Source organism: Primulina eburnea, chromosome 4 (assembly GCF_022965805.1).
Source record: "Primulina eburnea isolate SZY01 chromosome 4, ASM2296580v1, whole genome shotgun sequence".
NCBI classification, from domain to species: Eukaryota; Viridiplantae; Streptophyta; class Magnoliopsida; order Lamiales; family Gesneriaceae; genus Primulina; species Primulina eburnea.
The window spans coordinates 9,284,047-9,310,855 of NC_133104.1; the positions used below are offsets into that span (position 1 = coordinate 9,284,047).

At 38.5% G+C, this 26,809-nt stretch overlaps 2 protein-coding genes across 2 annotated transcripts; one reads left to right on the top strand and one right to left on the bottom strand.

Annotated features, from left to right (window-relative positions):
- Positions 1 to 13,964: 13,964 nt before the first annotated feature.
- On the bottom strand, positions 13,965 to 16,014 carry LOC140830864 (polyphenol oxidase I, chloroplastic-like). The gene has a single exon (XM_073194396.1). The coding sequence runs from the start codon at positions 15,988 to 15,990 to the stop codon at positions 14,194 to 14,196; it is 1,797 nt and encodes a 598-aa protein (XP_073050497.1). The 5' UTR covers positions 15,991 to 16,014; the 3' UTR covers positions 13,965 to 14,193.
- Positions 16,015 to 24,072: 8,058 nt separating this feature from the next.
- On the top strand, positions 24,073 to 25,627 carry LOC140830074 (uncharacterized). Its single transcript, XM_073193355.1, has 2 exons — positions 24,073 to 24,782; positions 25,306 to 25,627. The coding sequence occupies exons 1-2, from the start codon at positions 24,073 to 24,075 to the stop codon at positions 25,625 to 25,627; spliced, it is 1,032 nt and encodes a 343-aa protein (XP_073049456.1).
- Positions 25,628 to 26,809: the final 1,182 nt, after the last annotated feature.

The following is a 26,809-nucleotide window of genomic DNA, read 5'->3' on the forward strand; positions in this document are numbered from 1 at the left end:
TGTGTGTGAGTGTGTGTGTATCGGTGTGTGTGTGGCTAGAATAGGGGATTAAAATATTGTTTAAAAATAATTTAACCAATAATTAAAAGTTAACCCACACTAGCTCATCACTTCCTTAGAAATAAAATACACACTAATTTCAAATAAACTCCTTAATTCAAATAATACACACAAAAATGCTAATTTTAAAAGTTTCAAACTCTACAATTCCTAAATACATAAATAAGGCTTTTAAAATACTAAAAACTTAATAAATTATTTAAAATGCCCCACTCTTGACTTAAAATAAAATACCACACTTTAAATTGCTAAAAATCGTCACCGGTCTTTTCCTCGATCCCGCCTCGAATAATCGCCTGAAACATGAAACTCGAAAAGTATTTTAACGTGCACCAATTAAACATAAATATTAAAATAATGCAAATTCTTAAATCGTGAATTAAAACCCAAATCAATGAATTAAGCATGCATGAAAACCATTTAATAAAATACATAAGGAATTTAATAACTTGCACGCACGTGGTTCATGTGAATCTCAAATTTCGGGACGTCACAGTTCGGCTAATATTTTCAAAAGCTTTCCAACACGAAATATTTTTCGGGAGTATGATTAGATTTAATGGACCTACTTTTAAGCGTATTAGGCTTAATTGACTTTTTATTATCAAATTTAGGTCCATTATCTATTATTCAATCATTTAATTAATCCTAAACTTTATAATTTATACCTAATTACCCCCTTAACTCCCCACTAAACCTATTTACGTTTCAATAGCCGCCCACCTCCTCCACTCAACTCATTCCTCTCGGTTTCAGAGAACTCCAGCTGAAGGCCTCGTTTTTGTCCCTAAAGCTTGCAAGAAAAACTGCTCACGGTTCTATCATCTCGTTTTGTTTATCTAGCATCATCAGGCACGCATTGTACCATTCTTTTATGCATCATACACGTTATATACTTGCGGTAATATGTATATTTGTCTGTAAATCTTTTGTCCAAGCGGGAGTTCACATGGTTTACGATTTCTCAAATAATTCTTGTATTCCTTTGGTTTGTCACTCACGTTTTCTTTCAATTTGTGCAAGGGGTCTGCTGTAGGTGTGTTCTAAGGCTGTTATGATCAAGGAGAGTGGAGGGATAGGCTGAAATCGAGATCATCACAGCCTCTTGTAAGGGTGGTCTCGGTTCTCGTTTATCGGTTTGGTAATGGGTTGATCAATGTATAGAGAGTGCGGCTGTGCATGGGCTTGAACCAACGTATGTCTCAGTCCTAGTGAAGTCTGGTAAGGTGTTAGAAGGGAGCCATGGGTGGTTATTTGAGGGAGAAGCTCGGCCATGGGAGGTAGAGCATGACCGAGGGAAAAAGGGGATAGGATGATCGGTTTCTGCCATGATTTGTGCAGCAGCTGTTAGCATTGGTTTGGCTTGGTTTAGAAGTGTCATTAGGGTCCTAATGGTGAGTGTTAAGGTGGGACACGTGGTTAAATTTTAGGGGACCGAATGGTTGTGAGTTTTTGGGAGATTAGTGTGCATGAGGTGGTGAAGCATGAGAGGACCGAGAGTTTACCAAGTTTTGAGAATTTCCACCGTGGGTTTAGGGGCCTAATGATATTGTTTTAGGTACTATTTGGTGTTTTTAAGATATGGTAAAATTTGTATAAGAGTTGGGTAAATTTTGGATTTATTCGGATTAAAAACCGGAATCTCGATCCGAGTTTTAAAACGAATTAGATAAACTGTGATTTTGCCTCTAGTTCACGTTTAGGAATACTTTTTAAAATGTTTTGGGACATTTTTGGTAGTTTGGTAAGTTTCGAGTCAATTTTAGAGGTCCAGGGTTGAAACGATAATTTTTGGGTTTCTAGGGACAAAATGGTCATTTTGCACCCGAGGTGAGATTTTTGTCCTGACAGCGCCCTGAGCACAAATTCATGATATTTTAAATGTTCATGCATCATGGTTACGATTTTTACGCAATTATGATAAATACGGTGCATGCTTGGTTTAAAAGAAAGTTACGCGTATGCATATTTTATTAAGTGATGAAAATGATGATATTTTTGAATGATGTGAATTGGTTGTGACTGACGATGTATATGTATACGATGATATGATTGGAGATATAGTGAGGGAAAAGGCCCAGAGGGAGCCCGTTTACGGGAGAAGGCCCCAGAGGGAGCCCGACGATCGTATTTCCATTGACATGAGATATGATGAGCTGAGGCCCGGGCTCAGTGGGCGGGTAATGCTGTCGCTGATGTCCCCCGCCGCCGGGTATCACGGTTTTTATAGATGGATCCATCGATAGAGCTGATACGATAGAGCTGATACGAAAGTCACAACTAATGAACTGAATTCAAGTAAAAGAAAATGTTTAAGTTTATGACACGATGAGCTGTTTTGACACGTATATGATGATATGAGATGACATTGTTAGAGTAGGTGCCCGTCGAGCCAAGTGTTGGCCGAGTGTTCACGATGAAACTCTATGTAAAAACGATCTTTATTTTAATAATATTTGAATTTATTATATTGGCGCATCTTTATCTGTATACCCATGCTAGTTGCATAGATAAAGTCCTTGAATATACAAATAATAGAAAGAATATGAGATGCTCATATGATGAGTATCATGAAACTCATATTTGGAATACTGTATATTCTAAACGGTTCCTAGTCGATTCAGCCGCCACTAAGAAGGATATAGGCCGCTCGAGTTAGAGACTAGTATCTGCGATGTGAGTACCATGTTTCATTGGTAGGGGACATTGTGATGTCCGAACATGCAGATAGGTGCTCCTTGTAGAGTGCACTGAACAACCCTCCATAAAAGGACTTTCCAAGTGGTTCTCACTTATCGAGTGGAATAGTCCTAGTTTATGGTTGTATACCATTAGTCCTTATGACCCGGGACAACATTGAGACTCTATGTGCTAGAATTACACTTCGGCTTGTTTACCGACTCTCAAGGGGTCATCAGGTGGCAAGGTTGGGTGTTCTGTCGAAACATATAGGAGTCGATGCATTGTAGTCGGGGATTCACCGCTTATCTTCGGGTATGGATATCCTATGTGTTTTCATGTATATGTAGTGTGAAATCTCTGATCAGAGTATGGTGGTAATTATGAAAGGAGTTTCATAGATTACACCATCGATGCAACTACGGCATGATACATAGTATCGATTCATTGACAACTCTCGATAAACCAATGGTTGTCGAATCGGTCGGGATATATGAGTTGAAGGGACCGTACTGTACGCTAACCATAATTGAATGGTTCTTGCAGGCACTATCATTTGATACCTAGGGAATCATGTAAGCGATGTTGCTAGGCGTTTAACATGATTCGTTGGGTGCTATCAGACTTGAGTTCTGACGTTCTTGTTATCAAGGAGTTGATAAGTAAGAATGGAGCAATTGGGGTATGCTCAAACAAGGACATGTTTAGTCCGAATCACATGGAGATGTGAACCCACGGCTAGTTGTATCAATGAACCATTGAGGGCCACACAAGTGCTGGCTTTCTAGATCCCGTTGAGAAGTAAAATTAGTTCAATGTGTTGAACGACTTATAAATGAGTTTATAAGTGTATGGAAAAATAGAAGTATGACTTCTATGAAAGAAACGTAAATTTTAATTTATGGAAGTGTTCCTAAATTAAAATTTGGCCAAGTGAATAATGTATTTGAAAAATGTGATTTTCATAAATATTATTATGGACTAAATTAAATTAATTCAAGCGTTGAATTAATTAAACACTAGTGGACCTAGTAGAGTCCAAATAATTAAATTAATTCAAGTGTTGAATTAATTAAATCATATTGAGTCTTGTAGAGCTCAACTTAAATTAATTATTTGATTAGTGGGACTTGGGTAAATTCAAGTAATGTTTAATTAGTCTCAAATATGTTTGAGATAATTAAATTTAGTCCATGGTTTTTATTTTGATAATAAACCATATAATATGCATGCATGGGAGGTGAAGGGTTGGAGACAACTTTTGCAACTATCAAGGCATGACATGCTACTTTTGTCTCTACTTTTTGCAAGTCCAAGACAAGTCTCCCTTCCCCCTCATTCATGCAAGATGGCCGAATTCTCTATACACCATTCTCTCAAGTTTTCTCTCAATTTTTCTTTTCAAGTGTTGAGGAAGAAAAATACTTCTCCTTGAAAAATCCTTTTATTTTTCTAGTGCAAAATAAAAGGGGTTCTAGTTTGCTAGTGGTGGGCCTAATTTTGAAGGAAAGATTCAAGAACAAGGTGAAGCTTGTAGATTGTCTTGCCATCAAGAGCTTAGTTGTATATCAACTAAGTTGGAGCCATCATCAACCTTAAGAGGTTGATAGGTAACTATTTCTAAACACACTATGAATGTCATTTTGGTGTTTTATTGTATTTCCTACACAAAATCAAGGTGGCCGAAATTTATATGCTAAAATCGAAATTTTTGTGCTTCCGTTGCGCTTCCGGTCACCGTAACCGATCTCCTTTCAAGTGGTATCCGAGCTATGGTTACGATTTTGTGTAGCAAATACAAGATATTATATTGAGATTGATTTCTAACCGCTTGAGAAATATTTTTGCAACAAAAACAAGGCAGAAAATTTTTCATTTTTGGGCAGCAAGTTGCTGCCCATTTCGGGCACCTCGGGCTGCCCGAGGGGCTGCCCGAAACGGGCAGCAAGGGCAGCCCTAGGGGCTGCCCGAAACCCCTATGATTTAATAAAAAAAAAAAAAAAATTTTGTGGCCGGAATCCGGCGACAGAGCTCCGGCGACGGCGATGACGACTAGGGTTTTCCAAAAGTGTTTTGGATTATCAAAGTGTCATGGGCCTTGAGTTGTTGGGCCATTAGATGGCTAACATATTTGTGAATTTTAAATGGGCCAAAACATTTTTGGTGAAAAATAATTTTCAGGGCCCTTAAGTTTAAAATAACAAAGTTGCAAATATTTTCTCATGAAATAAATATTTTAAGTTGGAATTTAAATATTTATAGTAAATGGTGATTTACAAGAAATTCGGTTATATATAAATTAATTTGAAAGTAGACAAAGGTGTTTGTATACTTTGTTAATTTAGTTTATAATCGTGGCGGTTAGTGATTGGATCAAGATATATAATATTGGATCAATTAATTATTGTGATAATTAATTGATGGTGTATGATATGTGATATTATGCATGAAGGATGATCAAAAGCCCAAGCCCAATTTGCTAGGTGTATGCTAGGATATTTTGTGTTGAATGATTGTAATAATTATCAATTCATAAAGTGGGCTTGGTTTATGGCCCGTTCCCACCCCATGAGATGTATCCCTATTTGCCATGGATATTTATTTGTAAATATTAGTATAGTGGATGATCAAGATTGGAAGATGGTGGCCATGATGATTATGAAGATCGAAGACATGTAAATATTGGAAGCTAATGTAATAGTTGCATTTGCATCCCATGCATTTCCCTAGGATTGGACCTAGGCCCGTGTTTAGCTCACACGGTCCGTTAGTATTGGGGCGATTGATCATCCTTGTTTTGTTTACTATTTATAATATATGCATGATATGTTATAAATAATGAGTATGTGCGTTATTATTATGATAATAACAAAGTTGCATGAATCCAGCAAACATACGATCAAACATGGCGAGCTTTTAAAATAAAATTAATGATGAGACCTTTCAAAATTAAAAACCCTCATTTTGAATAAGATTCAAAATTAATATCAAGCACGAAAAGAGGAATTATAAATTTGTTTATAATTTCCTTGTCTTCCATCGACAATGGGTGCATGATGAACGCTACCCGTACTCGGGGCTCGGCTCATATTATTGGGGGAGCTTTGGGTGCCGGAAAGCTGTGACATCCATTGACATGGTGATGTGAACTACGTGGAACTCCCATGATTTCGGCTCATATTATTGGGGGAACTCATGGCGACCGTCCATTAAGGTTCAATATCGATGGGTTAGGCTTGACACGTAAAGATGAACGACGTCATATTATTGGGTCTTAATCAAACGTGAGACAAAAGATTACGTAGAGGGTTGCATTGTGATGCAATTGGAAACTACCTTTTAGGAATTGTGATTGGCTGATATTATTCGGGATCATAATTCGCTAATTGGACCTTACGTACCTACTGAGGAAAGGAGTTTTCCGTTTTCACTAGAGGGTAGTGAAAGATGTCAAAACAGTGGGAGTAAACATTTATAAAGTTAAAGTCCATACTTTATATCTTACTAAATATTTTAAAATAGTCATTAACATTTATCTGTTTACTTTTCAGTACTATTTGACAATGTCTTCAATTCGCAATCCGCTTTCTGCCATACTCGAAAAACATGTGTTAACCGGACCTAACTACCTCACTTGGCTAAGAAATCTGAAAATTGTCTTGAACTCGGAAAAGATTGCATATACACTAAATGAGTCGCCCCCTGATAAGGCTTCGACTGACTGCACTCCTGAGGAATTGCAGACCTACAAGGATTGGTGCGACCATGACTTGAAGGCCAAGTGTTATATGCAGGCTTCTATGAATGATGAGCTGCAGAGGCGTTTTGAGGGTGCAAAGAGTGCTGCTGACATTCATTTGCACCTCAAGGAGCTCTTTGGTGAGCAGACTCGGCCTTTTAGGCATGCTACCGTCAAGGAGCTAATCACTTTGCGCATGCGAGATGGGGCCTCGGTCCATGAGCATGGCCTAAAGTTGATTGGACTCGTGGACAAGCTTGTTGGCATGGATTTGATGTTGCCTTCGGAGTTGACCACCGACGTGTTGCTGTTATCGCTGCCTAGCTCGTTTGATCCTTTTGTGGTGAATTTCAATATGAACAAGATGGAACCGACCCTTGAAGAGTTGGTGAACATGCTTGTAACTTTTGAGTCTACCATCAAGAAAGAGAAGTCGGTTCTTTATGTGGGTTCTTCATCTGGTACGAAGACCGATCCACGTGGGAAGAGGAAGAAGCGTTCTTTCCAACGTCCCAAGAAGAACGTGCCCTTGAAGAGGCAAGCTCCGAGTCCCGTTGTGGTAACTACACCAGATAAAGCTAACAAGACTGTTGATATTTGTCATCACTGCAAGAAGCCTGGACATTGGAGGCGTAATTGCAAGGAATATCTTGCCCAGAAGGGTTCTGGAAAGGGTATGTTCTATATTGAAGTAAACATTTCAATTAACTCTACTTCTTGGGTATTGGATACCGGCTGTGGCTCACATCTCTGTAATGATTTGCAGGTGATGGGAAGAAGTAGGAGGCTCCGGGAAGGTGAGACCTTCTTAAGGATGGGCAATGGGGCAAGGGTTGCTGCCAAGGCTGTAGGAGATGTTTACTTGCATCTGAACAATGATTTTAAGTTTGTTTTGAGAGATGTTTTGTTTGTACCAGATTTGGTGAAAAACATTATTTCCATTTCTATGTTGGACAATGATGGATTTTCTTGTTTATTTGGCAAAGGTGTTTGCAATATTTACAAGAATGAATGTTTAGTTGGTACCGGAGAACTAGAAAACAATCTCTACACCTTAAAATTGAAAGATATTCCACTTAACAATGTCCAAGCAATAACAACAACAAATAAGCGCAAACAAGATACTTTAAATTCGGCACAATTATGGCATGCTCGATTAGGACATATTTCCCTAAGAAGGATGAACAAGCTAGTGGGAGTGGGCGTGTTTGATATGTCCGATATTAATGCTCTCACGACTTGTGAATCCTGTCTAAAAGGAAAGATGACCAAGATTCCCTTTAAGGGCCATGTGGAGCGAGCCAAATGGTTATTGGATTTGATCCATACCGATGTGTGCGGTCCGCTTAGCATCACTACTAAGCATGGACATGCCTACTTCATCACCTTTACCGATGACTTTTCGAGGTATGGGTATGTGTATTTGATGAAATACAAGTCTGAAGCCTTTGAAAGGTTCAAAGAATTCAGAAGTGAAGTAGAGAAGCAATTGGGACGAAGCATCAAGACACTTCGATCGGATCGAGGTGGTGAGTACTTGAGTGCCGAATTCCAAGAGTATCTTAGGGAGAATGAGATTCTCTCGCAGTGGACTCCGCCTGCTACACCGCAGTTGAATGGTGTTTCGGAGCGTCGTAACCAGACTTTGATGGACATGGTTCGGTCTATGATGGGGTTCACGGAGTTGCCGCCATCATTTTGGGGATATGCGCTTGAGACTGCGGCACTGTTGTTGAACAATGTCCATTCAAAAGCAGTTGACAAGACTCCATATGAGATATGGATAGGTAAGCCACCCAATTATTCTTATCTTAGAATATGGGGGTGCCCTGCTTATGTGAAGCAGGTAGTGGGAGATAAATTGGATAGTCGATCCATTTTATGTTACTTTGTGGGATATCCAAAGAATTCGGTTGGATACTACTTCTATCATCCCCAAGAAACAAAAGTGTTTGTTTCTAGGAATGCAACCTTTTTGGAAAAGGAATTTCTATTGGATAGAAAAGGGGAGATGATAGAACTCGAAGAAGTTCGAGAGACACCCACAATTATAGAACCCACATACGAAGAGCCAAGAGAGGAGATACAAGCTCCTAGAAGATCCGAGAGAGTCTCGAGACCATATATGAGGTATGGTCTACTTTTTGAAGAGGACCATGATGAGCCTAACCTAGGATGTGATCCAAGGACCTTCAAGGAAGCATTATCTGATGCCGATTCATCCAAGTGGCTTGAAGCAATGGAATCTGAGATGAATTCCATGCATTCGAACCAAGTGTGGAATCTCGTGGATCCACCTGAGGGAATTGTTCCCATAGGGTGCAAATGGATTTACAAGAGGAAACTTGGGGCGGATGGGAAGGTATTGACCTTCAAAGCGCGATTGGTAGCAAAAGGATATACTCAAAGACAAGGAGTTGACTTTGAAGAAACCTTTTCTCCAGTCGCAATGTTCAAGTCCATAAGGATTTTGCTAGCCATAGCTGCATGGTATGACTATGAGATATGACAGATGGATGTTAAGACAGCATTTCTTAATGGGGATATTAAGGAAGAAATTTACATGTCTCAACCCGAAGGGTTTACATCTGTCGGAAGTGAGCATATGGTATGCAAACTTCAGAGATCTATTTATGGTCTAAAACAGGCATCTAGGAGTTGGAACCTTAGATTCGATAGTACAATCAAAGAGTTTGATTTTACTAAGAATCCTGAGGAACCCTGTGTGTATAAGAAGGTCAGTGGGAGTGCTGTGACATTCCTGGTGCTGTATGTTGATGACATTCTACTCATTGGGAATGATGTAGGAATGTTGCAATCAACTAAGATATGGTTAGCAAGCAAGTTCTCGATGCAAGACTTGGGTGAAGCATCTTTTGTATTGGGAATACAGATCTATAGAGATAGATCAAAAAGATTGCTTGGTCTCACCCAGTCCACATACATTGATACCATCCTGAAGCGGTTCTGGATGGATGAGTCCAAGAGAGGACATCTACCAATGTGTCATGGCGTGTCCCTATCCAAGTCCATGTCTCCCAAGACTGATGAAGAGATAGCGGCGATGACACGCATTCCATATGCATCTGCAATTGGTAGCATCATGTATGGGATGCTATCTACACCTCCTGACGTGGCCTTCGCACTAAGTGTAGTGAGTAGATATCAATCGAACCCTGGTCTTTCACATTGGAAAGCTGTGAAAGACATACTCAAGTACTTGAGGAGGACCAATAAATTGTTCTTGGTCTATGGGGGTGGAGAACTAAAATTAGAAGGCTATACCGACTCTAGCTTCCAAAGCGATATTGATGACTCAAAGTCAACCTCTGGATTCATATTCATGCTAAATGGTGCTGCTGTCTCTTGGAAGAGTTCCAAGCAAGACAGTACAGCGGATTCCACCACTGAGGCAGAATACATTGCTGCATCAGCTGCAGCAAAGGAGGCAGTTTGGATAAGGAATTTCGTCCAAGAGTTGGGCGTCATTCCTAATGGAGTTGCTCCTGTCCCGGTGTTTTGTGACAACACGGGAGCCATTGCTCAAGCAAAGGAGCCGAGGTCTCATCAGAAGTCCAAACACGTATTGAGAAAGTACCACATCCTCAGAGAGATCGTGGAAAGAGGAGATGTCATGATTGACAAAGTCGACTCCGCAGATAATGTTGCTGATCCACTAACTAAGCCTTTACCAGGACCATCATTCGAGAAGCATCGCGAATCAATGGGTCTGAAGTATATGGGTAGTTGGCTCTAGTGCAAGTGGGAGATTGTTAGAGTAGGTGCCCGTCGAGCCAAGTGTTGGCCGAGTGTTCACGATGAAACTCTATGTAAAAACGATCTTTATTTTAATAATATTTGAATTTATTATATTGGCGCATCTTTATCTGTATACCCATGCTAGTTGCATAGATAAAGTCCTTGAATATACAAATAGTAGAAAGAATATGAGATGCTCATATGATGAGTATCATGAAACTCATATTTGGAATACTGTATATTCTAAACAGTTCCTAGTCGATTCAGCCGCCACTAAGAAGGATATAGGCCGCTCGAGTTAGAGACTAGTATCTGCGATGTGAGTACCATGTTTCATTGGTAGGGGACATTGTGATGTCCGAACATGCAGATAGGTGCTCCTTGTAGAGTGCACTGAACAACCCTCCATAAAAGGACTTTCCAAGTGGTTCTCACTTATCGAGTGGAATAGTCCTAGTTTATGGTTGTACACCATTAGTCCTTATGACCCGGGACAACATTGAGACTCTATGTGCTAGAATTACACTTCGGCTTGTTTACCGACTCTCAAGGGGTCATCAGGTGGCAAGGTTGGGTGTTCTGTCGAAACATATAGGAGTCGATGCATTGTAGTCGGGGATTCACCGCTTACCTTCGGGTATGGATATCCTATGTGTTTTCATGTATATGTAGTGTGAAATCTCTGATCAGAGTATGGTGGTAATTATGAAAGGAGTTTCATAGATTACACCATCGATGCAACTACGGCATGATACATAGTATCGATTCATTGACAACTCTCGATAAACCAATGGTTGTCGAATCGGTCGTGATATATGAGTTGAAGGGACCGTACTGTACGCTAACCATAATTGAATGGTTCTTGCAGGCACTATCATTTGATACCTAGGGAATCATGTAAGCGATGTTGCTAGGCGTTTAACATGATTCGTTGGGTGCTATCAGACTTGAGTTCTGACGTTCTTGTTATCAAGGAGTTGATAAGTAAGAATGGAGCAATTGGGGTATGCTCAAATAAGGACATGTTTAGTCCGAATCACATGGAGATGTGAACCCACGGCTAGTTGTATCAATGAACCATTGAGGGCCACACAAGTGCTGGCTTTCTAGATCCCGTTGAGAAGTAAAATTAGTTCAATGTGTTGAACGACTTATAAATGAGTTTATAAGTGTATGGAAAAATAGAAGTATGACTTCTATGAGAGAAACGTAAATTTTAATTTATGGAAGTGTTCCTAAATTAAAATTTGGCCAAGTGAATAATGTATTTGAAAAATGTGATTTTCATAAATATTATTATGGACTAAATTAAATTAATTCAAGCGTTGAATTAATTAAACACTAGTGGACCTAGTAGAGTCCAAATAATTAAATTAATTCAAGTGTTGAATTAATTAAATCATATTGAGTCTTGTAGAGCTCAACTTAAATTAATTATTTGATTAGTGGGACTTGGGTAAATTCAAGTAATGTTTAATTAGTCTCAAATATGTTTGAGATAATTAAATTTAGTCCATGGTTTTTATTTTGATAATAAACCATATAATATGCATGCATGGGAGGTGAAGGGTTGGAGACAACTTTTGCAACTATCAAGGCATGACATGCTACTTTTGTCTCTACTTTTTGCAAGTCCAAGACAAGTCTCCCTTCCCCCTCATTCATGCAAGATGGCCGAATTCTCTATACACCATTCTCTCAAGTTTTCTCTCAATTTTTCTCTTCAAGTGTTGAGAAAGAAAAATACTTCTCCTTGAAAAATCCTTTTATTTTTCTAGTGCAAAATAAAAGGGGTTCTAGTTTGCTAGTGGTGGGCCTAATTTTGAAGGAAAGATTCAAGAACAAGGTGAAGCTTGTAGATTGTCTTGCCATCAAGAGCTTAGTTGTATATCAACTAAGTTGGAGCCATCATCAACCTTAAGAGGTTGATAGGTAATTATTTCTAAACACACTATGAATGTCATTTTGGTGTTTTATTGTATTTCCTACACAAAATCAAGGTGGCCGAAATTTATATGCTAAAATCGAAATTTTTGTGCTTCCGTTGCGCTTCCGGTCACCGTAACCGATCCCCTTTCAGACATGAGTTGACACGACATGATTTATACGACACGTTTACGTTATGCTTTTAAGTTCATGAAAGATATGTTGAATATGATATTTTCACTGTTGTGTGCTATGTATATGTACTTGTTATTAACGGTACAGGTGTGTTGAGTCTTTAGACTCACTAGGCGTGTGTGATGCAGGTGAGCTTGTTATTGAGAGGACTGGAGGTGCTGAACACTGAGTAGACAGACCTGGTGGAGTGACACGACCCGAGGACCATATGTTTTCCGCATTTTGTTTTTATGAGATTTGAGATTATATGAACATTTTTATATGCTAGTTTTGATACGCTGATGATTTTCACAATTTTTACTCGTTTATGTTTACGCACTATTTATATTGTCAAATACTTAAGACATTTTAAATGTTATTTCTAAAATGCGAGCTTTTATTTAAAAAAAATATTTCCGCGCTTTTAAAATTAGTAGATGTTACATATATTATTTAGGTATTTCGGTATATAACGAAAATTTCAAATTGCATACACTTACCATACCAAAAATTTCGGTATCGGTACCATACCGTACCGAAAATTTCGATAAATTCGATATTTTTCGGTACGGTAACATCTGTATATCGAAAATTCGGTATTTTTTTTCGGCCCTATTTTTACCTTCTGTTTTTTATCTTTATTTTTCTGCTGTTTTCACTGCCAATAACAAACTTGACGTCACCCTTTCAAAAAAATATATATAAAAAAGACAAAAACTTGTGTGAGACGGTCTCACGGGTCATATTTGTGAGACGGATCTCTTATTGGGGTCACCCAAGAAAAAGTATTACTTTTTATGCTAAGAGTATTATTTTTTATTGTGAATATGAGTAGGGTTGACCCGTCTCACAGATTATGATCCGTGAGACGGTCTCAAATGAGACTCACTCTATAAAAAAAGAATTTATATTATATTTTACCTACATCTAAATTCTAAAATAATTTTGATTCTTCTACAGAATTTTTCTTTAGAAGTAATTCAACATTGACTAGTATTTTAAAACAACCAGACTCATATATGATTCAATTTGTCTTGGACAAAAAAAAAACCCCAAGTCGTAAAACGGAATAATGTTATGAATAATCAAATCTAATCGAAGTACAACAGTCCGATATTGGATTAGGCGTTTTATAGGCTTTAATTCAAAAAATTGAACCTTTTGAAAAAAGAATCGAACCATCCCGATTGAACACTCCTATATGGCTATATGATACCGTACCATGGTGTCATTACATTGCCTTATTTTGTTTGTTGCCGGTAAAATTAACAGGTGGAGTATACTACAAAAAAATCAGGTGTTAACGATAGTTTGAGCAAAATCGTGGTTTACTTTGTCTTATTTACGTACTGGACTCCTGCGATAGAACTCTGATGCAAGTTCTCTTCAATAGAGAATATTTCCAGACAGTCAACAGTTTATGCACCTATCGTCTATGTCCAATCGCTGCTGTTGCTGTTTTGATTCTAATAGAATTATTTGCACGATAAACTTTAAAATTAATTTACGATCTGCCTTATGTGGGATGGTGTTAATGAATAAAACTATTGATTATATCATCTTCCATGACTCACAATAATTTCAACGAAATGATGCTTCAAAATAACTAGCAGGCAAGGAGATAATATGAATTAATGATCACAAAATGCTTTTGGGGTCTCGAAACTTTGAAGCAAATAAGGGAAATTTTATTCGAAATGATCAAGAACTTGATGTGCAAGACCAAGTGAGTGGAAGGAAAGCAATGCAGAATCATCGGAAAAACAGCAAACAAAACACCACAGACCCCTTACAATCTTTATTACAATCATCGGCAAACATGCAATCCGTAAACTTTCGAGAAATCGACGGATAATTTAACTTGAAGCCGCAGGGGCCGCTGCTGGTGCTGCTGCTGGTGCTACTGCTGGTGTTGGATTCTCAATAATCTTGATACCACCAATGGTCACACCTTCTCCCTGATGCCTCGGCACCAATGTGACCAACACGTCTTCATCATCCGCCACATCCATATCATCGTACAGATCCGTCAGCTTCAATCGAATCGAAGTTGTTGCCGTTTGGTTCTTTGTCTTGTGTGGAATCTGAGCATATGTTCCAGCATATGCGGCCTTGTCTAGTTCCTGAACATTGTCGTCCTCGTCGTTAATAAACACGTCGAATTTCAAGAACTTGGTAGTGTCCACAGTTATGTTTTCTATCACCAGAACCTCATCGGCCTTTCCTTTCTTTGTTTTCGGAATTAGGACTCGGACAATTTTGTCCAGTTTGAGAGGGAAGACTGTATCTGCTTTTGCGGCTGCTGTGCCAGCTCTGGTGACCTTAGCAGTGGCAGTTTGAGGTGGGGGCCTGTAGTCTAGCCAGGGAAGGTCGATTCTTTCGTAGTCGTATCCCATATCTATGTTGCTCAAACAGTCCTTTACCGTCACCCTCACGAGCTGAGAATTTTCGTCGTAGAATAAAAATTGGGCATTGAGAAAATCAGGGTCTGTTATTTTCTTGTCCGGCACATTGATACTGGACAGATAATACTGCCATAAAGTCCACATTCGATCGACATTTCCATGGTGGACGTAAAACAACGGATCTCTGCCCGCCGAGTAGAAGTTGCCCAAGTCCTCCCCACTGGGCTCTCTAGGGTCTCCCACCCAGGCGTGCACGGCTGTGTGGGAGCCCCGCTCAGAAGCTCCAGGCCCGGGGTTGACAGGGGTTCCTTGGCGATAAGGCTGTCCCATGAAATCGGTCGCGCTCGAGTTGCCTCGAATCATCTCAGAATACATAATGGTTAGGTTATTAGACACAACTTGAAGAGGATCTTTGTTTCCGGTCATGCCAAGATCCACCACAGCCGGTGGGAGGTTTGCTTGGTTGCGCTTTTCGTCGTAGAGAGCTGCTTTTGGATCGTTGAACATGGCCGGAATGGCCATCCCTTTCGGGTTATCCCAGTTCCAAAATGGCAACGCGAAAGTGGGGTCATTAATCAGTTTCCCCAAGATTCTCTCGTAGAAATACAGGTACCATCTATGGAAAGGGAAGAAAAGCCAAGAATTATGAACTTGAAGATCCAGAGTTCCCTGCCCGGGTTGATCGTAGGCGCCATTGCAGTAAGCGCAGTGGATGTTAGCTTGCTGCATGAAGCTACGCGGGTCTTCTTTCGGAAGACGTTTCATCCGATCAATGGCTAAATTGTACTTGAATATGTATTCAGACGAGACTTTATGTGCGGCAGGCCTCGTCTTCATTTTCAAGACTGGAGGGATCTTATAATCGATGATACTTTGTACAACCGGGGGACAACAGTTTGTATCAAGCTGTTTGCCGGTGTTCAAATTCGTAGCAACACCGCATTTGTCGAGCTCCGGTGCTTGTATGGGACTCCCAGAGCTGTCTGAAGCCGAAATCAGGTTGGCGGCACTGTAAAGACCACTCAAACCGAGAAGCATGTTCCTCCTGTCGACTTTCCCTTGGGAAGTCTCCGTGTCTTCGGAGGAGTGCTTTTGGTTATGGCCATTGTTAGTGCAAGAAACTGGCAGGCGTCGGCTGCACCTTGCGGAGGCGATGAAATGGGATTGTTTAAGAAAGAGAGGGCGGTAGGTGGCGGAGGGATTGGTGTTGGTGGAGGTGGCGGCGCATGGTAGGGGAATTGAAGCCATATTTGTGTTTGGTTCGGAAACGCATTCAGCATATATGCTTATTTATAATCGTGTATGTTAGTCGGATGTGCGAGGATTAGATTAAAATTATTATGAGCTAATTTTTTTAAAAAAAATATTTAAACACAGTTAGCAAATTCTTCCAATAAACTATTTATTTTAAAAAAATTGAAGTTCATATATAGTAAAAAAGACTTTTAATATTTTTTCACGGGAATGTTTAATTGACATTAGATACGTCGTTAATATACGATGTGATGTCATCATTTGCGACATCATATTAACATTAAGATGAAAAGTAAATAAAATACAAATTATTTAACTAAAATCATGAATTAATTTATTTTAACATAAAAAACTTTAATTAACCACAAAATTCATGCGATTGATAGAGAGCTATGTTACTAACCAATCAAGTATAATTTATTTTGTATGAAATTTTATTTTCTATTTAATTTGAGACTTAAACTCCTCATCGATCAAAAGGAAAAAAGTTGATGTGGTGTGAAAAATCGATTGCCGTAGAATTAGGATTAAATGGAAAATTAGTATAAAGATCTAAGAAGTGTTTTAAACATGAGGACAATTATTGAATTTGAAAAATATGTGCACTCTATTATTTTTTTTTAAATTTTTTATTTTTTGAAAAGATGTGCTCTCTATTATTGAAAGTGGAAAGAAGGTGGGGTATGACTCAATAAATGGTGTAGGTGGAAAAAAAAACAATATAATTTTTTTTTTAAATTTTTAGTTTTGCTATAATATATTAAATTTTCACACAAAAATTTACGAAAAAAAATTGAAAATTTAATATATATGCATGTATCGTTTGTCAAATGACACTAGTATTAATTATTATTCAACTAGTGAATCGTGACATATAGGATATGTGTAGTTTCTAAAAACAGATTACAATAGTTTTTTTAAAAAAAAATTAAAATGGAAATTATGGACTTTTGAAATTGAAATGATAGCATAAAAATAGTATGATAAAAAGAAATGTGGAATGTCGAGTGAGGTGACCAACAGCATATATTTTTTTTAAAAAAAATATAAATATTATCAATAAAAAAACAATGCATATAATCGCAACAATATTTAGTGACATCTGTGATTTTGAATTATCAGGAGCCCTTGCATTCCAATTTATGTTATATACACACTATATTTTATAAATGAAATTTGTTGGATTAATTAGGTTTTTAAATTAATAAGGCAACTGATTTAAAAGAAATATACAGATCTGAGTAAAACTGAATTAATGAGGAAAACTGATCATTCATACGTAAATGGTTTCCCGAAAGCAAAACTGATATTATGAGCCCAAGCGTCGTCAAAGCACAACCGATGAAATTTAACTGATAAAAGGGCATTGACAAAAGATTATTGATTAATCTGCATTACATAATCAGTCAGACAGCTCGGAGGGCATTCCTTGAAGATTTCCAGAACATTTTCGGAAGAGCTTAACCGAGATGATATCGGATAAGATCTTCATAACAACTTTACCAGTCCGTTAAAATGCAAGAGTTCATGCGTCCAACCAGAGTCCTTGCGTACTACCAGGAGTGTACGTTTTTTTTAAGAAAAGACGATAACATGACACAATAATTTCTGTATTTGAAAACGACTATCCGATACAAAACACCGACTTTTGGAATCGAAGCCTAAAAATAAATAAGGTGGATAGACTTTAAAGAACTCCACAATTTTTTGAATCATCAAATATTATAAAGTTCGTATAAGCCTAACTGATCGAGAAATTTTTTGATTACACCTGTTTTTATTCTATCTGATCCTTTAAAGATCATTTTGTGCTAGTATTTTCTCGAAAAATATATGTAATTGGCAGTAAGAGTGTTACTGGTCATTTTGCTTAAGTTTGTGAGTTTACTAAGAATTTCAATTGGACAGTGGCAAGTTCTACAGAAGTAAGTAGTTACAATTTTTGTAATTATCAAAGCCCTTCAGTAAAATCATTCTTGAGCCGAAAAGGATAACATAGTATTTATTCAAGTTTCCTAACATCCAAAAACATATCTGTGTATTTACATTTTCAATTAGTGTTAGATTCTTCAGTTTTGATGATAACAAAAAATAACTTATTATATTAGATCAAGTTTTCTTTGCAATGTATAACAGATACTCGACCGACAACTACAGATTCAGAAAAAATCATTCCACCGGTTTTAAGATGCAAAGCTATTCAACCACTTTATCATCAGCAACGTGCATAATCTACTCAACCGCTCAAGCATACAAATCTGTGTCATAAGGACTACTCCGCCGTTCACCTTATCGAAGTACACTTATAAATGATTTAGTAAGATATTTTCAGATACAAGCCACACGTCTTACAAAGATCTCACCTATTTTATCAGAAAAATTGGTAGACTAATCATAAACGACAAACAAGATATCTAAAGATCATATTGTTCCCCTAAAATAATATAACGCAGAGCTAGTTACTTTTTGATGTTAGTTGTCCTCTCACATTTGATAAATGTCAAATTGTTCATGAATTAAAGTGTACGATAAATCAGGACAAGACGGTGACAATAGTATTATTGCATTAATGCTCATTTATTGAGCTCCGTTCGAATATTGAACGTGAAGATACAAAAAGTACTGTAAATAGAGAATGTCAAGAAAAATTAATGTGCTTCAACAATGAGATTTTACACGCTGACAATAAACATATAAGATTAAAATTTCTAAGAGATTTCCGAGCACTTTTCACTCTCATCAACTACTGCTCAACATACCTCGTTTCAAAAAACATTTATAATATCATCAAGGATTCCTGTCCAAACTACTCAACTGTTTCTATCTAGAACATTCGGAGAGTTGAACGACAGTTTGAATATGAGGATCCATTATATTGTGACATTAGGGTTTATTGATTGTTTGATTGTGTATCTCAACCGGTTGTCAAAATTGAAGTAGGAGGTTCGACTTAGGCAGATGATAAGGCCTAAGGTTGAAGAAGGATTGTTACGAAGTGTTGTAAAACCAAAGTCTTCTAATAAAATCATTCCTAAGTAAAAGAATGGGTGATATAAGAGTTTGAGTCTTCTAACATCTATAAATCATTGTGTTATTTCCTTTTGCTATACTTACTTATTTTTTTGATTTACCATATTTGAGTATATAATCCTCATAAGAAACATTAGAACTTTTCTTCACTATTTGTCGTCCGACCGTTTCTTTAAACTTCAAAAAATCATGTTTTGTATAGTTAACCTTGTCAGGACCGATCACATTATTTTAAAGTGTTTTAAAGAAAATTTTAAAGTATTTATCCACCCCTCCCTCTAAACACGTCCTCGAATCTAACAAGTGGTATTAGAGCAGGTTTTTTTGGACCTATGATATACAGATACTCAAATGGCATCTTTCAAAAAGATTCCAATATTCTATAAAGAAGATTATGACGATCGACAAATTTGTATGCAAGAACATTGATTTGTACAGGACAATGACATGTGGTATGCCATCATTGATGATCCATTGAAGATCTTGAAGCAAACATAGACATAGTAGTATCTGAGGATGCTCTGCAGATGATGGAGGAGTATCGGTCCGAGTGGACCACCGAGGACAAAAAGAATGCGAACCTAGAGAAGGTGGCAAAGATATACTTTATAAAACTTTAAATAAAAATATAAATAGTAAAATTTAAAACTTTTTCTATAGATAATGAGATCTGGAGAGGCCGACTCAACTCTGTGAGGACAACGATCAGACAAAAGATAACATACTAGATGTGGCTATCCAGAAGTTCTACAATGCCAAGATGAAGTTTGGAGAAACTCTCAATGAGTTTGATTAACGGTTTAGCAATATCATTTTTGAATTTACATCTCTAGGTAAGAATACTATAACCATGAATTTGTTTTAAAGGTAATTAGAGCATTGTCTAGAGAGCATAATGTAAAGAAAGTGGCTATGAGAGAATCCAAGGATTTAAGCAAACTAGAGTTGCATGACATGTTCGTTGACTTAAAAGCCTAAGATTTCGAACTTAGGATTCGATGTGAAGAAGAGTCATATACATCTCAACTGAAAAAAGCTCTAGTTGCGACTGTTTCTGCTCCTTCGATCGAAGAGAATTCAAGAAATAAATATGTTAAGAAACTAGGCAATGAGGTCATTTCTTATTCCTTAAGAAGTTTAGTAAATTTATGCACAATAATCAATATAAATTTACTAAACTGTATTATAAAAAGGACTAGACAGAGGATTACGAAGCCTATTTTAACTTTGGCAAGAGAGGTCACTTTATTACAGATTGTAACAACCCCAAGAAAGATGAGAAGAAACCATTCGAGAGGAGACGATCAAAGGATGAGAAAAAGTCCTTCAAGAAGAAGAAAGTTCAGAAGGTACTTGTTGATAAGAAGAACAAGAGTAAGTCGGTACACTCAAAGATTTAATCCTCTCGATCAGACATCAGCTCAAGTGAAAGTGATGATATGCCGGTCAAGTGCCTGATGGCAGATTAGAACTAGATGAATAAAATGACGAGGTGTTTGATTTCAGATTTATTGAATTTACACAATAAAACCTTATCACTGCACTTCATCATATGGATAAAGAGCACAAGATTTTGTATCAATCATTTGAGGAAGTGAAGGCGAATAAATAAGTCGAGTGAATCTAACTACTTGCAGCGAAAGGAACTCAACCATCTCAAGTTGAAGATTGGAAGTATTAGAATATGCTAGCTGGAGAGAAGCCATGAAATAGGAACTCAACAAGTTTGAGCGCAATAAAGTTTGGCATCTAGTTTCCTGACCGGACAGGTAAAATGTCAATGGGACTAGAAGGGTTTTCGGGAACAAACTAGGTGAGAATGTAATGGTTGTAAGGAACAAGGCCCATCTTGTAGCCCAAGGGTACAAACAAGACGAAGGTGTTGAATTTGATGAGTCATTTGCACCGGTTTAAAGACTTGAGTCCATCTGAATCTTCTTTGTATATGCTGCTTTTAGGGACTTCAAAGTCTATTAAATAGATATAAAGTCAGCATTCCTGAACGGTCTTCTACAAGAGGAAGTTTATGTTGAACAACCATTTGTTTTATCAATATTCTTAACCTAATTATATTTTTTAAGTTAGATAAAGTTTTATACGGACTAAAGTAGGAAACTAGAGCTTGGTATGATGCTATCCTTGAATTTTTACTTGTTCATGATTTTATTATTGGAACAGTCGATAAGACCTTTCTCAAATTTACCAAAGGAGATCATAACTTATTAGTTCAAAATTATGTTAATGACAATATATTTGGTTCTACTGACCCCAAATTATGCGAGAAATTTTCTAAGCTTATGCATGAGAAATTTTAGGTGAGCATGATGGGCGAGCTTACATATTTCTTTGGATTGCAGGTCAAATAGCTTGAAAAAGCATTTTCATAAAGCAATTCAATTACACCAAAGAGCTCATCAAGAATTTTGGAATATGAAACTGCTCGGTTGCTTCAACCCCGCGAGTGCATCAATCAAATTAGATAAAGATGAAAGGGGAATTCCAGTCAAGGTAACAATGTATTGCAGTCTCATAGGATCACCGTTATATCTGACCGCTATTCGACCAGATATTGTATTCGCAGTTTTTCTTTGTGCGAAATTACATGCTGCTTCCATGAAATCTCATTATTGCAGCTTAGCGTATCCTTAAATATCTTAAAGATATAATCAATGTGTTTTTTTTTTATCCAAAATACTCAAGCTTTAACCTTATTTTATTTTCTGATTCAGATTGCACAGGTTGCAAGATTGACAGGAAAAACACCATTGGATCATGTCAATTTCTTGGAGATATATTGATCTCTTGGTTTAGCAAGAAACAAACATCAATATCCACTTAAACCGCTGAAGCATAATATTTCACAGCCAAAACTTGTTGTGCACAAATCCTATTAATTCAACAACAATTAAGAGACTATAGGATCCAGTAGGTGAAGCTCTCATTTTCTGTGACAACATAAGTGTCATTGCCATAACATACAATCATGTTATGTATTCTTGAACAAATCATATTGACATAATATATCAATTCATAAGGGATCATTTCATGAAGAAGGAGATTCGACTGGAATATATTTCAACCAATCAACAAGAAAAATATATTCTTACCAAACCGCTACCGGATGCTAATTTTTCTTACTTCAAAAATATTCATGGTTTGGTATATTTATCTTAGTGCATATGTTTAGCGGTAATTCTCCTTGAAATTTCATTGAATTATAATTAAGTACAATTGTGTCAATATTGATAAAAAAATTGTCCAGTCGATACATTAGTTTTCAATCAAAATAGTTGAATGGCTTTTGGAAGCTATGACTTTTTCTAACCGCTGACATGTAATATCTTCATTATTATATTTAAATATTGATTTAAGGGTAAAACGACCCATATTTATCTTGATTTTAAAAATATTACCAACAGTCTTTATATGCATTAACCACGTGATTAAAATCCAATTATCTTCTCTCAAAACTCTTCGTGCTTTACTCGTTCTTAGAAATTTTTAAAATATCGAAGATGGAGATTCTAAATACTTGTCTCCCAATCAACTTTGAAGGTATCCTTTCCCTGAGGAACGAACATATTTAGTATGTGTTGGAGTTGCTCAAGACTTTCTGTCTGAAGAAGTTCCTCATTTGCGGCTCTGTTCTAAATCTTTCTATGGATAAAGAGTTCTTCGTTTCTATAAAGATATAGCATGGAAGCATCATATACACCATTAGTGTTTCGAACTACATCATCTCCCAATAGTTCTTAGGAGATGCCTTGTAACTGCCCACAAATTTTTTGGCGAAAGTTTCAGATCTTCTAGGTGGGAACACCGATATTTGGAGTGCTAGGTTTTCTCCGACTGCAAGCCTTCTCTATTCTTGCATAGAAGCATGATCTGAAGGTGGTATTCCGTTATTTGGCCACTACTGTTGCCAAGTCCCTATTAGCCAAAGCCAGGGCCTATGAAAAGATTACTCAGAAGAAGTTCCAATATATGGCGGTGATTGCATCAAAGATCAGTGTCAACTGGTATGTTATCTTGTTTGGGACTTTGCGAAATAACCAAGGGAAAAGGGTCAATCTGAAGAGTTTTCTCTACAGATTCGCTATCTCCTTGAACTACTGAAGATGACATTTGGCATTACGGAACCGCTGCATCTCAAGAAATGGTTCAATGTTGCGACCGTTGCATAATTTCTGAAGATGAATACTACCACCATCGGTAATTTGTTGAAGATAAAGTTAGTGAAAGTTTCTATTCAAGAGTCATAGAAGTAGAAGAAGGCACCGACTAAGGCATCGTGGAAGATAAAGATGGTCTACTTAGATCAAGATAAAGCCAGTTTTTTCACTTTCGAGGGCACCTTCTGCTACGTTGTTATGCCCTTCGGATTGAAGAATGCGGGGGTCACGTACCAACGCTTGATGAAACATGTTTTCCAAAAGCAGATAGGCCGGAAGATTGAGGTGTATGTGGAAGATATTCTGATCAAGACCCAGGAAGTCTCTTACTTCATTAATGATTTGGTTGAGACCTTCACCACCTTGAAACAATATGGAATAAAGCTCAACCCGGCTAATTGTGTATTTGGGGTAAGAAGTCGGAAATTTTTGGGGTTCTTTGTGACTGATAGGGGAATCGAAGTCAACCCGAAAAAATTAAAGCAATAATGGACATGCCTTCCCCTCAATCTGTCCGGGATGTTCAAAAATTAACCGGGAGGATTGCAGCTCTGTCACACTTCATTTCCCGATCTGCTCATCGAAGTGATCCATTTTTCCAAATTCTAAGAAAAGGGCAAAAATTCGGCTGGGATGAAAAATGTGAGCAAGCTTTTCAAGACTTGAAGAAGCATTTGGCCGAGCTGCCTGTCTTGGTAAAACCAGAGGCCGGGGAAAAATTATGGATCTATATATCTGCTACTGAGTACGCTGTTAGTTCTGGGCTTGTCAAGGAAGAAGAGGCCGACCAGAAGCTAGTATATTATGTCAGTCATGCCCTTCGAGGAGCAGAATTGAAATACAGTGAAGTGGAAAAATAGCCCTGGCTCTGGTGATGACTGCCCGGAAGTTGAGACCTTATTTCCTCTCACACCCAATAGTGGTCCTCACCAATTCTCCACTCGGGAGGATCATGACACACGCTGAAGTCTCGGGAAGAATGGTTAAGTGGACTATAGATCTCGGGGAATATGACATTGAATACAAACCTCGGGTTGCTATTAAAGCCCAAGCATTAACAGACTTCTTAATAGTGATGATTCAACCGAGAGAAGAAGAGGTATGGAGAGTTTTTGTTGATGATGCATCGAATTTATCAGGATGTGGAGTTGTGGTGGTTCTGACTACCCCATCAATAGAGAAGATTAAGCTGGCTCTAAGGATCGATTCCAGAGTCACCAATAATGAAGCAGAGTATGAAGCCGTTCGGGCAGGGTTGCAGGCTACCCGAGAAGTTGGTGCTTCTCGGGTCATTATTTATTCTTACTCTCAATTGGTCACCCAACAAATCAAAGGAAGATATGAGGCCAAGAATGAAAAAATGCTCAAATATTTGGGACTCATCACAGCCCGGGCTGCCCCTTTTACCGACTGGAGCACTGAACAGATCCCCCGAGAAGAAAATGAAGAAGCTGACACCTTAGCTAAATTGGCTGCCTCCATGTCGGATATAAGCACCCGGGAAGCCCTATGTTTCACCCGGTTGGTGCTTTCTGTTGACGAAGAAGTACCCCCGATTCAGAGAAGCTCGTGGAGACCCCTCAGGTAGAATATATCGTCCATGATAAGATTCCAGAAGATAAAGCTCAAGCTTGGAAAATAAAAAAACAAGCACTCAGGTTCGTCTTTTTAAATGATATTTTATACAGGCGATCATCAGGGCCCTTTGCTCAAATGCTTATCAGAGAATGAGGTAGAGTATGTCCTCCGAGAAATACACGAGGGGTGTTGTGGTGAACACCTCGGTGGGACTGCCCTGTCTCGGAAAGCTATATTGGCCAGATTTTGGTGGCCCCAAATGAATCAAGATGCTGCCCGACTTGTTCAAAAATGCAAGGGTTGCCAACACTTTCATCATCGCCCAGCTGCTGATATGCAACCTATCTCAGCATCGTGTCCTTTTGATCAATGGGGGTTGGATATCATGGGACCCTTCCCCATAGCCCGGGCACAGAGAAAATTCCTTTGTGGATGTGGATTATTTCTCTAAGTGGGTAGAGGCCGAGCCATTAGCCAAAATTACTGAAGAAGAGGTCGTGAAATTTCTCTGGGATAATATTGTTTGCAGATATGGCATACCAAGAAAATTGATTTCAGACAATGGGAGGCAATTCCAAGGAAATAAAATCACATCGTGGTGTCAAGAAATGAAGATCATTCAATCCTTCACCTCAGTGGCCTACCCCCAAGCTAATGGCCAGACTGAAGTAACCAACAAAATCATTGTACAAGCGTTAAAGGCCCAACTTCATGGGAAAGGTAAAGATTGGGTGGAAGAATTACCGAGCGTATTGTGGGCATTTCGAACTACACCTCGAACATCTACTCGGGAAACTCCATACAGCCTAGTCAATGGTTCAGAAGCAATCCTACCTGTGGAGATTGGGTAGTCTTCTACTCGGATAGAATCTTATCCGAGCAACAATGATCAGATCCGGGCCATTGAGCTTGACTTGGTTGAAGAAAAAAAAGAGACAGGGCAGCCATTCGAATGGAAGCTTATCGCAACCGGGTAATGAAATCCTATAACAAGCATGTCCGACCACGAGATTTCCATGTGGGAGACCTAGTCATGAAAAAAGTAAAGCCAGTGGGTGATGTGGGGAAATTAGAAGCACGGTGGGAAGGACCCTTCAAAGTAATTCGGAGAGTCAGCTCGGGGGCAGCTTATTACTTGGAAGATTCTCAAGGACATGCCCTTAAAACACCATGGAATGCTTTTCATTTGAAGAAATGTTATGTTTAAAAGTTATTGTATTTATTGTTTCTACATCAAATAAAGAAATTGTTCAAAGGAAATATCTACAAAGTCCAGGGACCCGCACCCTGGCCCAGGGACCCGCACCATGATTATCTACTAAGTCCAGGGACCCGTACCCTAGCCCGGGGACCGGCACCCCGGCTCTCTACAAAGTCCAGAGACCCGTACCCTAGTTATCTACTATGTCCAGGGACCCGTACCCTGGCCCGGAGTCCCGCACCCTTGTTCTCTACAAAGTACAGGGACCCGTACCCTAGCTCGGGGACCCGTACTCCGGTTCTCTACAAAGTCCAGGGACCCACACCCTGGCCCAGAGACCCGCACCCTGGTTATCTACTAAGTCCAGGGACCCGTACCCTGGCCCGGAAATCCGCACCCCGATTCTCTACAAAGTCCAAGGACCCGTACCCTGGTTATCTACTAAGTCTGGGGACCCGTATCCTGGCCCGCGGACCTGCACCCCGATTCTCTACAAAGTCCAGGGACCTGTACCATGGCTCTGGGACCCGCACCCTGGTTATCTACTAAGTCCAGGGACCCGTACCCTGACCAAAGGAACCTGCTCCCTGGTTATTTATCAAGATCGATTTTATATTGAACCCCAGGGCTTAGGCCCCATTTATGAATATGCCTCGGTGAAGGCTGGATAAAATTCACTACTAAAGAATTCAAGTCAATTCGCAACAGTTGAAATATTTTAAAGCAGTTGTCAAATGCGAAGAATGAAAAAGCCGAATGTTTTCATTAATACTAGAAATATTTACAAGGTGCCCGGAAGCCCGGAATAAAAAAACAAAGGATGGAAGGGTCC

What these genes read in the sequence shown, in the direction of transcription:
- LOC140830864 (XM_073194396.1), bottom strand. Translation starts at nt 15,990, where the DNA reads ATGGCTTCAATTCCCCTACCATGCGCCGCCACCTCCACCAACACCAAT.
- LOC140830074 (XM_073193355.1), top strand. Translation starts at nt 24,073, where the DNA reads ATGACTGCCCGGAAGTTGAGACCTTATTTCCTCTCACACCCAATAGTG. An exon ending in AGCTCGTGGAGACCCCTCAG is followed by an intron (nt 24,783 to 25,305) that starts GTAGAATATATC and finishes TATTGTTTGCAG; the next exon opens with ATATGGCATACCAAGAAAAT.